Below are 15,911 nucleotides of genomic sequence, written 5' to 3' on the forward strand. Positions count from 1 at the left end.
AACATGCTGCGTTCTGTCAGAGAAGCAAGGAGCTCCATTTCATCATCTCCTCCATCTCCAAGGTTATTACTTCCGAAATGCAATCGACAGAGATGCTGTTGTTCTCCAAGAGTATCTGGTATTTTTCTTGCTAAACTGTTATATGTAAATGAAACAACTTCAAGCTCAGAAGCATTGGATAATGAGGTTGGAATTGGTCTGGAAAATCGGTTCTGCCATAATGCAAGCCATTGGAGATGGGGAAAAGATTGGCTTAAATTTGACAGGAGGCTTCAGTGAAATCTATGGGCAGCGAAACATAAAGTAGCAATCAATGGTAGATTGTATATAGATGGAGAGATGAAACCAGAAAGTTCATTTTCACCAAGCACAAGACTAGTTAATCTCTTCAATTATTCGAACGTATCCAGAATTGTTCCCTCAAAAACATTTGCTCGCGAAGATTATCTTTCAAGAGCGGTAAGATTACCAATGAAGTGCGGCATCTTTCCTCGGAGATTGTTCTGACGACTATTGTGAGTATTGTGAGTTCTAACGAGAAACCAGATTCCATAGGAACTTTTACCTCCAAGCATATTGCCACCAACAGGGAGTTCTAACAAGATGGCTGGAATTTTGCCTTGTATGTTGTTTGCAAGTCTTATTTCTCAAAGCAAGCTAAGATTTGTGTTTAAATCAAATATATTTTCTAACCATAATTATTAATCTTGTCATATTTTCAGTTAAATTGAATCAAGAAAATCATTGACTTGGTTAAACTTAATTAATCTGTCGAGTTTTTAGTTTTTTTTTTTATTAAAATGATTAACTTATATTGATTTAATAACTCATAAATTTACCTGATAATATAGTAATGTATTTTTTTTTCCGAGGATCCAAAAACTATGTTACTAGCTTTAAAAATCTAACCTGCGGTTTCATTCAATAAATTTTCAATCTTTTCAAGATTCATGATTAGATTTGCAATATGTGAGGCAAAATCAAATAAATATACTTCCTAAGATCAAGTCCATCCTACAATCCCAACATCTAGATTGAAGCATTGAGCCCCAAACTCAATTACAAAACAAAACCAGGCCCAAAAGACAAATCTTGCTGGGCTCCATCATTGATACTTCAAAGCCCTAATCGCCTTCCCAAGTCAGAAAGCCTCGACAGAGAAAAATCAGCAAAACGAGAGAGAGGTGGTTCATTTCGAACACAAAGAAGGATTTTGCAGTGTTTTATTCTTACTTGAAGAAGAAGAAGAAGAGGGGCAATTATGGATGAAGAAGCTGTGGTGAAGTTTGTGGAGACGTATTTGAAGAAGAAAGGGTTCAAGCAAGCAGAGCTTGCTTTCCATGAAGAAATCCAACAACAACAGCAACAACAAAACAACAGCAATAATGCTATCAATATCCACTCGGATCCTGATCTCTCAACCCTACTTCACTCCCTCTCTCAGTAGCTCTCTAACCCCACTTTTTTTTTCTCTCTTTAATTTTTACTCAATTTGATGCTTTTATAGATTTTTTGGAGTGCAGAATGTTTGAATGGTAAAAAAATAATCGGTTTTTTGAGTAAGTAAGTAGGCAAGGAGTTTTAGCTGATTATGTACTGATTTTAATGTAGGGGAAGAAAGAAAAGAAATGGCTTTAATGGGCAATTGTTTTGTATTTTTGTAATTAGAGAGTGTGAAGATTTTAAGTAAGCATTAGTAGTGAAGAATTTGTCTGCTTTTATGCTGTTTAGTTTGGAAATATTTGTGTTTGGATTCATGGATTTTATCAAGATTGAGTTTTTAGAAAACCTATTAGGGTTCTAGCTTAAGTGAGGAAGTAAACAGTTTAACAGAGCCTGTACCTGTTTAACATTTAGCAAAAAGGAATAACCTTTAAGACAAGTCGAGGGTAGAAATTTGTCATCAAATGTTGTTTTATGTTCAATTAATGAAACTTCAATGACACTGTAACAGCCCTTTGTAAAAAGAAAAAGGGACTTGAAACAATTATGTGTGTGAGAAACTCTAAATATGATCCTAAAATTGATTGGTTGAAAGTGAAGATTTTGAATAAGAATGTGGAAACAAAAATGGGACCTGAAAACATTAGAAATGCTAAATTTGAAGGATGAAGGAATGAGGGATGTGCTTTTCTTTTTTTCAAGTTTTTTAATAGTTTGGTTAGTTATTCATTATTGATTTGAAAATTAATTTTATTGTTGTTATTCAGACCAGAGGATAGTCCAGCACGTTACCAAGAGGAGTATAGTAAACTAAGAACTTGGGCTTATAGTTCGCTTGATTTGTACAAGGTAAACCAGTCAATGATTTCTTCTTTGATGCGTGGTTCAATATTTGCGTATTTGTTTTGGTATATCATTTTTACTTTGATAATGTGGATTCCTTTGAATTCTGCAGCATGAGTTGCTTCGAGTGCTTTATCCAGTGTTTGTCCATTGTTATATGGATATTGTTGCTAAAGGGCATATCCAAGATGGTAAATATTGAAATTTCTGGCTCTTATTTTATCCTTATCCTAAACTTGAAAATTTCAAAGTGGCTTGTCAGCATGACAATTGTCTTGTTTTTTTTTTTTCCTTTCTATTATCGTAATTTGTTCCCAGCAAGAAATTTTTTCAATAGCTTCCGTGAAGATCATGAAATGATGCACTCACGAGACCTTCAAAAGTTGGAAGGAGTTCTTTCTCCTACTCATCTGGAGGTTGATGCCATTCTAAGATTTTGTGTTACTTTTTCCATCCTCAATGTGGTTAAATTGCTTCTGTAGAAAATCTAATGATTGTAATTTTTGCCAGGAGATGGAATTTGCTCATACTCTTAGGCAGAGCAAAGTCAACATTAAGATATGTCAGGTGGTTTAAAGGTTTTCTTCTGTTAGTTTGTAACACATAAGAACACTATTCATCAATTTGTGCAAAGTTCTGAAAAGCTGGTTTTAAACCTATTATCAGTACTCCGATGAGCTCATGATGCAGTATCTCCGGAAGTCAAAATCCACTATAATACTTGGGATTGTCAATGAGCATATTAACTTCCAAGGTATATCATTTTGCTTTGAAAATAGTTGCATATCCATGTTTAATTCATGAAGAAATTGGTAGATAAGACATGTTCCCTTCTACTGCTGGCAGTTTCTCCTGGACAGCCCATCTCAATTTCTGATGATCCTGATGCTGTTACATTAATTGGAAGCAGCCAGGATGCAGCTAATCAGATAAATAAAAAAGAAATACATTGGGGGGTAAGTGTGTTCTGCATCTTGTTTGTAAATGAGGAAGTTGTTGGTTATTTTTATTGCATTTGTGTTTTTAGGTGTTAATGTTGAACTTTTTAGTATTTTCTATAGTTGCTTGAAGATTCTTTAGAAGAACGCTTGGAGAAGACGGGGGGTTTTCTCTCAGATTCTGAAAAGACAGAAGGAGAAACCAAAGAGGGGGACATGGATGAGAACAAGGTAGAGTGCTCATCAAAAGCCCGCTTCTCCTCCATACTTGCTTTATGCGGATTTCATATACATATGTTAATAATTCATGCTTATTTGTAATTTAATTTTGTAATATATGCTGTCTCTACATTTCATTGTCATATAGGTTTTCCTTTCTATCAAAGACTGAGTTGTTTCTTTACATTGATGTCATCCATGTCCTGTTCAGAAAAGACCAATGGATGGTGGAAAGCAAGGTGCTTCAATAAAAAAGTCAAAAAAGGATAAGGCTGCTAGTGCAACAGCTAAAGCTGTTCGTCTTGAAGCAAATACAGTACCTGCAGCACCACGAGTCAAACCCGAGCTTCCTTTGCCAGTAATGTATTTTCTAGAATCTTATGTCATTTTATTCATTACATCAAAGACCTTTTTGTGATATATATATATATATATATATTATCTAAATGGGATATGGAACCATAGTTATAAAACTTGGCCTGGCAGTTCAACCTGGTGACCCACTGACCTAGAGGCTAGTCTAGGGCGGATTTTACTTCGTGCTAGTCTTTTTTTTATCAAAGCAATGTCATTTTCAGTTGTTTTTTTTTTTTAAAAAAAAAGTGTAGCTTGGGTTGACCTACCCGCCCAACCCGTGACCTAGGGGCCTTGGGACAGGTCAACCCTCAGGTTGAGTCAGAACGTGGTAATATGTGAAGGCTAACAAAGAGGAGGGTGTTGCATAAAAGGCTAAGGCTAAAGCATAGATAATGTAGATGAACATAGGAAGCTTGATTCTGGCACAACCTTATGGTTACCTTCTATAGCCTATGGGAATCCTTGCATGTTATACACACAGGAATTCTTATTCATCAAAGCATGTTCAATACACCTGAACACACACGTGATATTTTACATCTATATGTTACAACTGCCATGACATATCACATGTGTCTTCAGGTGTGTTAGAATAAGGTGTGTTAGAATAAAGTGAATGTGTCCTTTACACATCTTATGAGGACATGCAAGGTAAAAAACTCACTTTAGTTAGGCGTTAAATCATGGGAGGCTGCACAAATGTTTATTAACACCTAACTACTTTAAATTGTTACTTCACATGTCCTCATTGTGGCTGTGACTATGATCAGAAGCTAGGTTCTATGGGGATTGGTCCATTGATCAAAATAACTTTACCGATCATCTGTATTAACTAAGATTAATACTTGTTGACTGTTCAAGGTCTTTTTTCATTTATTCTGTCTTCTTCCTCTTTTGATTGCTCTATTATATTATCATGCTTTATCATTGACCTTTCTAACCGAACTAGGTTCACACTGTACATAATCTGTACCTGTTAATGCATCTTTGCATACATGACTATATTTTATGCCATGTTTCTTCCATAAGGTTCTTGCATGACTTAGGTCCTGCTGGAATAAGCAATTGATTCTCCTGCTAGCATAAGTTAGTGCTGCATTCTAAATTTCTAATAATTAATATATTAATGATTCCTTCAGGCCAGCTGAAGTGGAACAGTCTATTCTTGAGGACTTGAGAAACCGTGTACAGTTGAGTAGTATGACACTGCCATCTGTTAGCTTTTATACCTTTATCAACACACATAACGGGTAATTTCATTACTTATATATTTGTATTAACCTTCTCTATTTTCTTACATGATCAATTGCTCATTATTTTATTTGGGATCTCTCTCAGTTTAAACTGTTCTTCAATATCCCATGATGGATCCTTGGTTGCTGGTGGATTCTCAGACTCCTCACTGAAGGTTCTTCTCTCATACTTAACTCAGCACCGCTCCCACCATGATGCCACTACTGTTACTAATTCTGATTTGTGCCTTTACAGGTTTGGGACATGGCAAAGCTTGGACAGCAAGCTGGCAATTGTAAGTCTCTCCAAATAGGGATTAGTTTCTGTGATAATTTCTTATTTTTCCAATTCCACCAGCTGTTTTTGGGTACAATGCAAATCATCTTTCAGGATACTACTAATTTAAACTGTGTTCTTGACAAAATAAATTGCTGACATTTTGGTGTAGTTTAGGAAGAAAACAGCAGTAAATCTGCAGAACTAAGGCTAGAAGCAAGTAGGATAGAAATTGGAACTCTATATAAAATGTAGGGTTTAGGTAAAACTCTAGTTGAATTAATACTTTTTTACAGCTTTTTTATAGTAGGATTACAATAAAAGCTTTAATCCCAGCTCTAGATTGAACTTATAAAGAAAACTTATAATTGTAGCTATACATATATAGGAACATGTATAATAATTATTAAAATAAATACTGAAATGATAGAATACTAAAATATTAGTTCCTGCGTCACAATTTGATGAAGTATTCTGTTCATTTTTTGTACACTGATTATCTGTTCAGAAAATTTTTCAATTGTAATCAACCCAAATAACAAGTACAGAGAAATTTGATGAGAAAACAGTGTAGATGTTATCCAGTCATAGTCCTGGATTCTGTATCCTTCTGATATGGTTGTACATTGTAGATGCTAGTTTTCATGTCAAGACATTCTGGGCAAAGAGGACCTATGACAGTAAACGTTTCTTCTGCCAGCTATTTTGCAGGGTGAAACTGATACTGCTCCGAGTGAACATGTATTGGGGCCAAACAGTGGCAAAAGATCTTATACTTTGTTTCAGGGTCATTCGGGCCCCGTTCATTCAGCCACTTTTAGCCCCCTTGGGGATTTTATTTTGTCTTCTTCAGCAGATACAACAGGTATATTCTCCTGGATTATTCTTTTGTTAATGGTTTTTTTACTATATATTTTCTTTTCGGAATGATACTACACTGCTCTACTACAGTTCGATTATGGAGCACAGAACTCAATGCAAATCTTGTTTGCTACAAAGGCCATAATTACCCTGTCTGGGATGTTCAGGTATAAACTGGACCTTCTGCACATCATCTTGATTTGATTCTGCTGTTTTACTCTTTCCCTTGTCTTTTAATGACCATGATGAAATTGAGGAAGAGTATGGCGGAGATTTCCATAATACTTCATGGTCATGCTTCTCATACATTCTTCCTAATCTATTGGGGTGCAGTTCAGTCCCGTGGGACATTATTTTGCCAGTGCTTCGCATGATCGCACAGCAAGGATTTGGTCTATGGATAGGATACAGCCTTTGAGGATAATGGCAGGTCACTTGTCTGATGTTGATGTAAGCAGCTTTTGCATTCTATTTATTTGTCTGGAATCTGGATAAAACAAAATGGTTCTTGTTATTAAAATGGAATAAATGGGTGAAATTCTTTCAAGTTAACCTCCCTCCACAAATTGGTGTTTCCTCCAATGACAAAGCTATCATGTTGAGCTTGCTTTATGTATAATATCAAGTCAGCAAATTTAGTTAAGTGCATTACTCCTTTTGTTTTCTAATTTTGCAATGTCAATTATATTTGATTGGACTGCATATATTTCAGTGCGTGCAATGGCATGCCAACTGCAATTACATTGCCACTGGCTCCAGTGACAAAACAGTTCGACTGTGGGATGTACAGAGCGGGGAGTGTGTCCGCATTTTTATTGGTCATAGGAGCATGATTTTGTCATTGGCCATGTCACCTGATGGTCGATACATAGCATCTGGTGATGAAGATGGCACTATCATGATGTGGGACCTCTCAAGTGGCCGATGCATATCGCCTATGATGGGACACCATTCATGTGTATGGTCACTTGCCTTCAGGTGCAAATCCTAGACGCTTCACGAGATTTCCAAAGCATTTCTTAGACTTGATAAAGTTCTATGTATTGATTGCTAGATTACTGACCCAATCTTCTATTCTCTTGTCCAAATGTCAGTTGTGAAAGTTCCCTTCTTGCTTCTGGTTCGGCTGATTGTACTGTAAAATTATGGGATGTAACTACAAGCACAAAGCCCGCAAAGACAGAAGAAAAGTAAGTTTTCCTGTAGAAGTAGGCTCATGACATGTTTCTCTTCTCTTGAACTATTTCTTTTACGGGGACGTTTACAGTATGTGTTTCTTGTAACCAGCAAAAGTGGAAATACACACAGATTGAGATTGTTAAAAACTTTGCCAACGAAGTCCACTCCTGTTAGCACTTTGAGGGTAACTTGTCCAAATGCTCAAATTCTTCGACTTGATTTTCTTCCTTATTTGTGCCTTTTGATATTGGTCTTTCAGTACATAACCTTTGTACCATATTCTCGGAACAGTTTTCGCGTAGGAATCTCCTTTTCGCAGCTGGAGCCCTCTCTAGAAGTCAGTGACCACTATTAAAGCTTGATGTGACTGACTAGGACTTGACCAACTGGAAGTGGTGCGAGTTTCCCTCTGCAGGGCCATCATCACTTGAGATTTAACTTGTAATAAAATCAAAATTGCTGTACAATCTTGATGAGTTATGACACTCTTAAGTTCTTCCTTTTCTTTTAGCTTGGCACATAGTATGTTTAGCAATTTGCAAGGTTGTTCATCGACATCCACTTTCAAATTTTTTCCTCATTTTTCCATGCAGTCTCCTTGCTTCATGTGCCCTGTCACGCTCTTTACTTGTTTTCTAAGTGTCTGGCCCGGTCTGTGTAGAAACTTGTCACGTCATATATTTCTAAATTTTTCTATCCATAGCTTGAGTAAACTATAAAATATGGAGATTCCAAATCATAAAAGTTAAAGCCAACGAAACAGGATCAACAAGTACGCCCTCATCCATGCGATCAAGCTTTTCTTTTGTAATCATCACAATCAATAAAGTCAGATACCACAGTCATAACCTCATAAATTGCACCAAAACGACTTGATAAAATCCTTGGAGGTTTCGTACATTTCATGTCGTCCTTATTTATCTACCCGAGATGATAATTATCTATTTTATCTATTCCGATGATGGCCCCACAATATCTTATAGCCTAATTTGTGCGTCCGTTGAAACCCTTCAAAAAAAAAAAAAAATGAAATCATGAGCACATAATGCTCTGTTCTCAATAAAACAGTACTTCCCACAAACAGTACAGATAACGGTACAACCTACTGGAAGAAGAAAACAGTTTGGATTTGGGAATCATCCCTGTATTTTCCCGCCATCGGACCTTTTCTCCACAAATCGCCATACAAGTTTCTGCACCGAAACAAACTTAGGCACTACAAAACATAAGGTATGTCACATTTCTGGTTATTTTTTTCTCCAAGATCTAGTAAAAATGGCGTGTAATTTTTGCATGCATCTCTCCTTCCTTTCCATGCAAGACCTTTGAAGGCTTTTGAAGCCGATGCTTGCCGGGGTACTGGTGACACTTGAGTCCCTGTATCTGCACAAGTTTCATGTAAGCAATCAATATCTGCTTGCCATCTCTTTCGTAATAGAACGATAAACATGTACTTGAAATTTGTTGATGGGAGAAAATGTCTGCTGTTGCTGCTTTCTGTTATTTCAAAATGATTTCAGTGTTGACACCTACCTGTTATTTTTGGTCTGTGGTTATCTTGTTGGTAGAGGTTGTGAAACCCTAGACAAATTTCTCTGTAATTCACAGGAAAACTTGACCAGAAAGAAGGCATAAGATAATCTTTTCGATATAAGCAGGGAGGAGACTGTTTATTTTTCTTAACATATGCCTTCGAGAGAGAGCTTTCATTTCAGCCATCAGATTTTTGACAACCCCCCAGAGAAAAATGTTCAAAATGAAAAAACCAACAGCAGACCTTGATATTTCAAGTCAAATTGCCAGCAACTAAGAATTAACATCTCCTGCAAATTAGATACTGATCTGGGGCATCACAATCCCGCAATCATTCAATTTAGGACTAATCAAAACATAGAATTTGAATTCCATAGATTACGAACACATTGCAAACAAGGAAACCTTTGACCCCAACAATCACTACCTCGTACGCCTGGTTATAGCTTAATCCGGACTGCTAGTATTTGATACGATCAGAATTGACTAGACATCATGAACAGCCATTGCCATTTATGTAATAGCATTCCATTGATTGTCTTCAATTCTTGAATTTTCATAAATTGGTTGTTGATATCTGCGAGAACAAAAATCGCTCTAGAGATTAAGACCTTGAAAATGCAGGTAAGAATGAGATAGATGAAGATTTGAGAGAAAGAGCTTAAGGTTGAAGCCTTAGGAGTTTAGTGGCTGATTACAATCCCCCACCCACAAACTAAAGAACAAACAAAAAAAAATCCATCAACTAGTTACATGTTACAGTGTTGCCTGGCATGCTTTATGGTAATTAGAAGCAAACCAAATCCATCTATGATCATGCTTTTAGCTTACAAGCTGTTCGACATTTAGTTTTCATACGTAAACCAGAGAAGAGAATCAAATGTTATTAATGAAAATTAATTAGAGACTCCAGCTTCCAGGTACATTTCTAGGTTATATTACCTTTAGCATCATCTCCACAGTACCTCCAGATGAAAGGGAAGTTTTTCAATCATGAAACAGGCACCCCTATCACCAATGGGCCATGGGGCTCCATTATGCTTCCTTTTTTTTTATGTCACTCTCACCATTTGTTAACACAGGCACTTTATAGGGTTAAGGAAAATCAAAGAGACGAAAGGACTTAGTGACTCGGAGGAGAGTTTTTGAACTTTCCAAAAGAAATTAAGTTCAAAGAGGTTCTCTTGTATTTACCAATTCCTAACTTTCCACGTTTTCAGCATGGTGTTGGCCTGCTAAGATGATGATAGGGACAAATCAGCCGAAATTCGTACTCGAATGAAAGCCAAAGAAAACTTAAGATGATAAGAATGAATGCAATCATCACATAAATGCCATCACCTGTTACCTTATTTTAAGCTTAGTTAGCATAAATGTAGAAGGTTCGAATCGCAAAATATATAGTACTCGGGCAGAACAATAATATTATGGTTTCACTAAGAACCATGTACACAACTACAGCACATAATCAAAATACATTGCAGCAGTGTAAAAACAGCAAGAAATTGCAAAATTATCCACCGAATATAACAGCTTATGTTCATTTCGAGCAGAATATCATGCTTATGTATTATACATTTAGCTACAATCCACTAGAAAACATGCATTAATAGGTAGCAAACATAAGAAATATGTTGAAATGTTGTTGAGACCCATGTCCCTATATCCTTGTGAGCTTTTCATATTAATTAGTAAATCGAAATCAATGAAACATGTTGAAAGCATACCTCAAAGAGAATCTAACCTTAAAATTCCTTCGGATACCGAATGAACATTCCAAATTCAGTTGGCACAAAGTCATAGGTTCCCCGGCTCTCTGTTGATTCTACATATATACAAGTGAAGACCGAATTTTAGAGTTTTATAAATAGGCAGCAAACATGGGAAAATATGACGACGAAAATGGCAATGAACTACAGGTAAGGACTATAGAGAGCATGTAACTTTTGACGGAGTTGAATTTTGTGGAGAAGAAGCTTGTTTGAAAATTTAACAGTGATTGAGATGTATAGAGATCATAAATTTAAGAATTTCATGGTGCATAAACTCATGGCTCATAAATGCTAGAATCAACAGAAATTTCCTGAAGAAGGTGCCTTCATACAATCTATGATGACTTCTAAGTCATGCTCTTCTTCAAATCAATTCGGGACCCTTTTTTTATAATTTTATCTATATTATTATGTACGAATTTATAGGTATTATCAGAGAAAATTTGTAGTGCAATGATTGAAAAGTAAAAGAATTATATCAAATGACTTCAGTAAAATTCAACTAAAAAAGGGAATACAAGATCACATGTACGTGTCACTATGTTATGTTTGTGCCATCTTGTAAGATCAAATAAGGCTTCTGGCTAAAGTATTACACATGCATGAATAGTGCCATGCATGTAAACAGAAGGTCCTAAGATTTATGCATGCATACTACAGTACCGATGCATCTGCGAGTGTGTGTGAAGATTTCACGACATCCTATCACCTATAAAAGAGGTGCAAAGCTAATCTATAATCCAAGATTAGCTATCAAGTAAATATTTTCACTTGTCCAAGTGTGTGATCACTAACCTTAAGCAATCTCCCTTGTCTTGAGGTGTCACTAGGATCGATGCCATAAGCCGAGTGAGACCTTAGGACATGCATCCTGTTCATGCATGTATAACCATTGCCTATAACTTTATTTTAAACTTGACCACTCGAAATATTATAAAAAATCATACATCTGTTGTTGTATTCTTTTATAAAAATAAAAAAAGACGTAGCTAGAAGCCGAGAAAAATATAAAATTTGTAGATGAATGTTACAAATTTTCAAATTTAAAATTACAAAATGTAAGTAGAAGTTTGAAACTTAAAGCAAAATATAATTTTTCTGCCTTTTCTCTGTAACGAGGACTTGAAATCACTCATTGACTTCAAGCTACTATAAGAAGCAACACAATGCATGTCTAAATCACTAACTCGAATTAAGAGTAACAAAAGCTACGAGGGTCATCTGTTCAGGCTAATTGTACCAATCCTATAGTTGAAAGTGATCATCAGCAGAGCTAATCTTTTATCCTTCCTAGCTAAAACCATACCCCACCCTTTTCTTTTCTTTTTGGCTTTCCATAGGCTGGTCAATTCCCCATCTGATGATCTAGTTAATTCATACAAATCCTCGAGCTACCTGTTTTAGAAAGGTCGAGAAAAAAAATGAGATCGCAACACACCTCTTTCAATATGGTATAGAAAAAAGACGATTGCCAGAGTGCAATTTTCTTTATCTTTATTAATTTAATGGTAGCAACAATATCAAAATTATTAAACGTCTTTTTAAATTCATGCTGCTTCAAACACTTTCCTTATCCTTTACGAAAACCTTTCTAGTGTCACGAAATATAAATTTTATAAGCACCGGTTCGCACGCCATCCACATCACAAGAAAAGGTTAGTCTTGTCTTCATTTCCTTTATCACTTAATGTATTATATGATGGTTGAATTCAAATTTTTACATTGGAATTCTCCAAAACATCAGCATACTTCATGTTTAAGTGCATCCACAGATAAACAATGTATTCAGCTATTTTTGTGTCTAGCAACTCAGAAAGAACTTCGGACAAGGACCTTACATTTTTTTAAAAGTAAATTCATCATAATTGTATCAGGAAAAACAAGACAAAAAAGAGAAGAGAAGACAAAGAAATCTGTGTCAACACAATGTCCACATTCATATAATCTTGAGAAGGGCTGAAATGCCTAATTTATGCACCAGCTACCTCCACAACATAAACGAGTAATTCATTTTACTTTCCAAGAAATCCCCAAACTTTCCAACTAAGATATATTGGTAGAGTAATTAAACCCCAGATTATTCCTAAAATTCTCCCAACAAGCGATGATGATCATGTATCTGGTCCAAGAGGTGATTGTGCACGCACATGTAATTCTTGAAGTGGTAGAAGTCTATGCCGGGAACAAATCAAAATGTTGGAAAGAGGTGACAAGAGCTTTCACACGAATTATTTCATGAACTGAACAACTAGAACAGTATCAACTTTAAAATCAAAGAACGAACAAAATGTAAGTGTTCAAGGGAATTGAATAAAAAATGGGTACCTAGTCAAACAATGAGCTATAATTATATTCGACACTCCATGGATCCTTACCGTTAGATGTGTAAAGCAATTGAAGGCCCACGAGTCAACGCACAGAACTATCACATTTCTCATACTCTTGGTGATGACCCTGCCATTATACAAGAAGCAGAATGTTGTATATTGTAATTATAACACAAAATTAGGGATTAAGCACTCTTTCATGAACATATATAGAGAAGAGATGAATCAAGGTTATATGATTGTTTATAAAACCAGGAATGGATGAAGAAAACAAGAGACAAAAAGAATACAAAGATCGATGCAAGATCTGAAAAATATTATCATGACTTAAATTTTAGCAAGAGTACTGGGTAAAATAAAGTTGAACACAAGATATAGAACCTTCTATGGCTTTATAGTACACCTTCATTTCCGATCTACTCTCAGCAAGAATCTTGGGACATATCTTGATGTGAATCAAGAATAGAAGAAAAAAGTTGATGATTTAAAAACTTGAAAGCCAGGAACCACAGACTATGTGAGATTTTCGCTCGAATTTGCACTGCAAGAATCACAATTAAAACAAGATGAATATATGATAGATAAACCATTTGGAAGTTTAAATTATAGTCCTTAAGCAACCATTGAAATACTCTAAGCATAACACATTAAAGACATACATTACAAGCCAAAAACTGCATAAAATAAATAGAAGTCAGTGCTATAAATGCTGAAAGCTTGCTACCTGAAGTGCTTCCAAAAACCTGTTTTGACTAGATTCTGTCTGCTTCGTGATAAATGAGTTGACCATCCCATGCCTATCTGCAAAAAGCTAAAAAAAAAAAAAAGAGCACAGCAAGGAGCAAACTATGGATGTAGAAATTTCATATTTCTGGAAAGAAATCACTACATGCGATAATTTAAAGATTTCACGTCTCTTCTTTTGTTCTAAGAGCATCACTTGCACTTCAAATCAAAAGATGAAAAGATAAAACAAAACCCATTTCCAAGAGCCAATGGAAAATGATTAGATCAGTTTTTACTAAGAGCAAGCAAAGGACGACTCACCACAAATCCCTTCTCCATTAATACAAGAAGCAACCCTATTTGTAGCTAGACTAGGGTTTTGAAGGAAAACCCATTTTCACAAACAGTATAAGATAAGATTCAGGTGAAGACAGGGTCAAATCAGATTCAAATCTCGAGTAGATAATAACATAATCGCATGCGCAAGAGAAAGAGCAAAAGAAAAAGAAAAGGAGGGTGTTTGGCTTTGCAGAGAGATACTCGAAAAAATTAGCAAGAGAAAACGTGAATGAAATGGTCCCATGCTATATATATACTACCCTGCACAGTGTTTTGCCGCTATAAATTGCACAGTAATCTGGCTTAAACTCCATCAAAAGCCACGCTATTATACTAACTATAATTTAATACATCAGAAACTAACCAAGATTCAAACGCAAAAAAAAAAAACGAAACACAAATTGGATACCTTGCTGCTGCTTCTCCATTTTTTGCCTACTATACACCACCATCTTCATCTTCCAGGAGCCTTTTTTGTTGGGGTTTGTAAAGAGACGTAAAAGATGAGAAAGAAAGGAATTTCTGGAGCAAAAAACAGGCCGAATTCCGGCTCTGGAAGCTGACAGAATGAGAAGTGAGCACGCAAAAGCAATGGTATAGATTTATACAAATATGCCTCTGTGTGCTCACTCTCTTCTGTCAGTTTCTAATTTCCAGAAGAAGAAAATACAAAAAAACAAGCGAAACCCTTTTTTTTCCTGGATCAGTTCTTGAGTGAAAGATATAGCTTACCAAAAAATGGAAAGAAAAGAAAGAAATTTAGAACAAAATGCATAGAAGAATTCAGTCAGATCTGAGAAACAAGTGATACCCTTTTAAGGAAAGTTGCCAAAAGATCTACCTACCATTGATCACCTCTCTTTTTGGTGTTAAAACACAAATCTAAGAGATTTACGTGCACCTGATCGGATCCAATTGTTTTCAGCTGTTTAAGTAGATGGAATTCATTTGATTTGCTTGGAACACGATTTAAAATTATAAAATTCATTTCACTTGAGGTAACTTGAAGTGATGAAAACATATTGTTTATGGAATTAATTAACTTGTTATTATCTTAAAAAAAATTTCAAGTATACGTTGAAGAGAAAAGAGAGAAGAGTGCTAATGAAATTAGTTTTTAATGGAGTAATTCTGAAGCAAATTGCATCTCTTTTAGTGTAATTTGTAAGTGTAAATCTATAAAAGAAGATTTTGTTTTAAAACAATTTTGTTTTTACTCAAATCATAAATTTCGAAAAAGCATACTAGGGTTTCTATCTCTTGATCTATACCAAAAATCCAAGAAAACAAGCAATAATTAAACAAAAATTACCACAAAAATGGAATTCAAGAAATAACCCTTGTTGTTTCTTCTCTCTATCTTCTCTCTACTTCCACACACACTCACATCACCAGAAGGAAGGAAGTAGATAGGAGCTAAAACTTGCTTGGCTTTTAATAGGATCACATCACTCTCTCTCTCTCTCTCTCTCTCTCTCTCATGCAAGATGAACAGGTGTCGGTGACACATTGACAAGTGTCCTTTCCTCTTACAAAATCTACCAGTTTGTGTTGACGCACGCCCAACCACTCATAAAACTTGGAGTGGTTTTCCAACCACAAGATTTTTACCAAAAAAAAAACAGCAAAACCCTACAAGGAAAGTAAAGAAAAACTAGGGTTGGGTTTGTTTTGTCTTCTTGTTTGGATTTTGTGCGTTCGTCGGCTTGCCTTCTTGGGTTAAATTAGGGTAGATTCTATAAGAGAGTACGGTGCACGAAGCTTTTTCGAGAAGGTAAAAGGAAAAGAGAAGAGGCTTTTGATTGGTTGGTGGAGATTGTTTCGAGGGGAAGTACGTACGTGTGTGTTGCTTTCATTGAGGCCAA

The 15,911-nt window shown here is 35.7% G+C and overlaps 1 protein-coding gene and 1 long non-coding RNA gene across 16 annotated transcripts; one reads left to right on the plus strand and one right to left on the minus strand.

The window, feature by feature from the left end:
• The first annotated feature begins 1,130 nt into the window (after window positions 1-1,130).
• LOC133689906 (transcription initiation factor TFIID subunit 5-like) lies at window positions 1,131-7,941 on the plus strand. Its single transcript, XM_062110010.1, has 19 exons — window positions 1,131-1,443; window positions 2,211-2,292; window positions 2,399-2,477; window positions 2,605-2,702; window positions 2,797-2,853; window positions 2,953-3,040; window positions 3,133-3,242; window positions 3,348-3,455; window positions 3,655-3,806; window positions 4,940-5,050; window positions 5,139-5,208; window positions 5,289-5,328; window positions 6,010-6,174; window positions 6,261-6,337; window positions 6,504-6,620; window positions 6,883-7,148; window positions 7,265-7,360; window positions 7,458-7,533; window positions 7,641-7,941. Exons 1-19 carry the CDS (start codon window positions 1,262-1,264, stop codon window positions 7,692-7,694), a joined length of 2,028 nt encoding a protein of 675 aa, XP_061965994.1. The 5' UTR covers window positions 1,131-1,261; the 3' UTR covers window positions 7,695-7,941.
• Window positions 7,942-8,178: 237 nt separating this feature from the next.
• LOC133689907 (uncharacterized) lies at window positions 8,179-15,435 on the minus strand. 15 transcript variants are annotated; one of them, XR_009841349.1, is made up of 8 exons: window positions 13,706-15,435; window positions 13,363-13,522; window positions 13,030-13,108; window positions 11,450-11,525; window positions 10,610-10,707; window positions 9,825-10,114; window positions 9,310-9,459; window positions 8,179-8,732 (listed from the first exon to the last, which is right to left on the minus strand). It is a non-coding gene; the product is annotated as an uncharacterized LOC133689907 (long non-coding RNA). The 15 variants fall into 15 exon arrangements; XR_009841350.1 differs by having other exon boundaries at window positions 8,883-9,459; XR_009841348.1 differs by having other exon boundaries at window positions 8,179-8,357; window positions 8,452-9,459.
• Between the last annotated feature and the right edge of the window lie 476 nt (window positions 15,436-15,911).

This window comes from Populus nigra, chromosome 3, assembly GCF_951802175.1.
Source record: "Populus nigra chromosome 3, ddPopNigr1.1, whole genome shotgun sequence".
Taxonomy (NCBI): domain Eukaryota; kingdom Viridiplantae; phylum Streptophyta; class Magnoliopsida; order Malpighiales; family Salicaceae; genus Populus; species Populus nigra.

Excerpts from the sequence above, each read along its gene's own strand:
- LOC133689906 (XM_062110010.1), top strand. The coding sequence starts at position 1,262 with ATGGATGAAGAAGCTGTGGTGAAGTTTGTGGAGACGTATTTGAAGAAG. Across the intron at positions 2,293-2,398 it reads GTTCGCTTGATTTGTACAAG|CATGAGTTGCTTCGAGTGCT; the intron begins GTAAACCAGTCA and ends TGAATTCTGCAG. Across the intron at positions 6,175-6,260 it reads TTCTTCAGCAGATACAACAG|TTCGATTATGGAGCACAGAA; the intron begins GTATATTCTCCT and ends GCTCTACTACAG.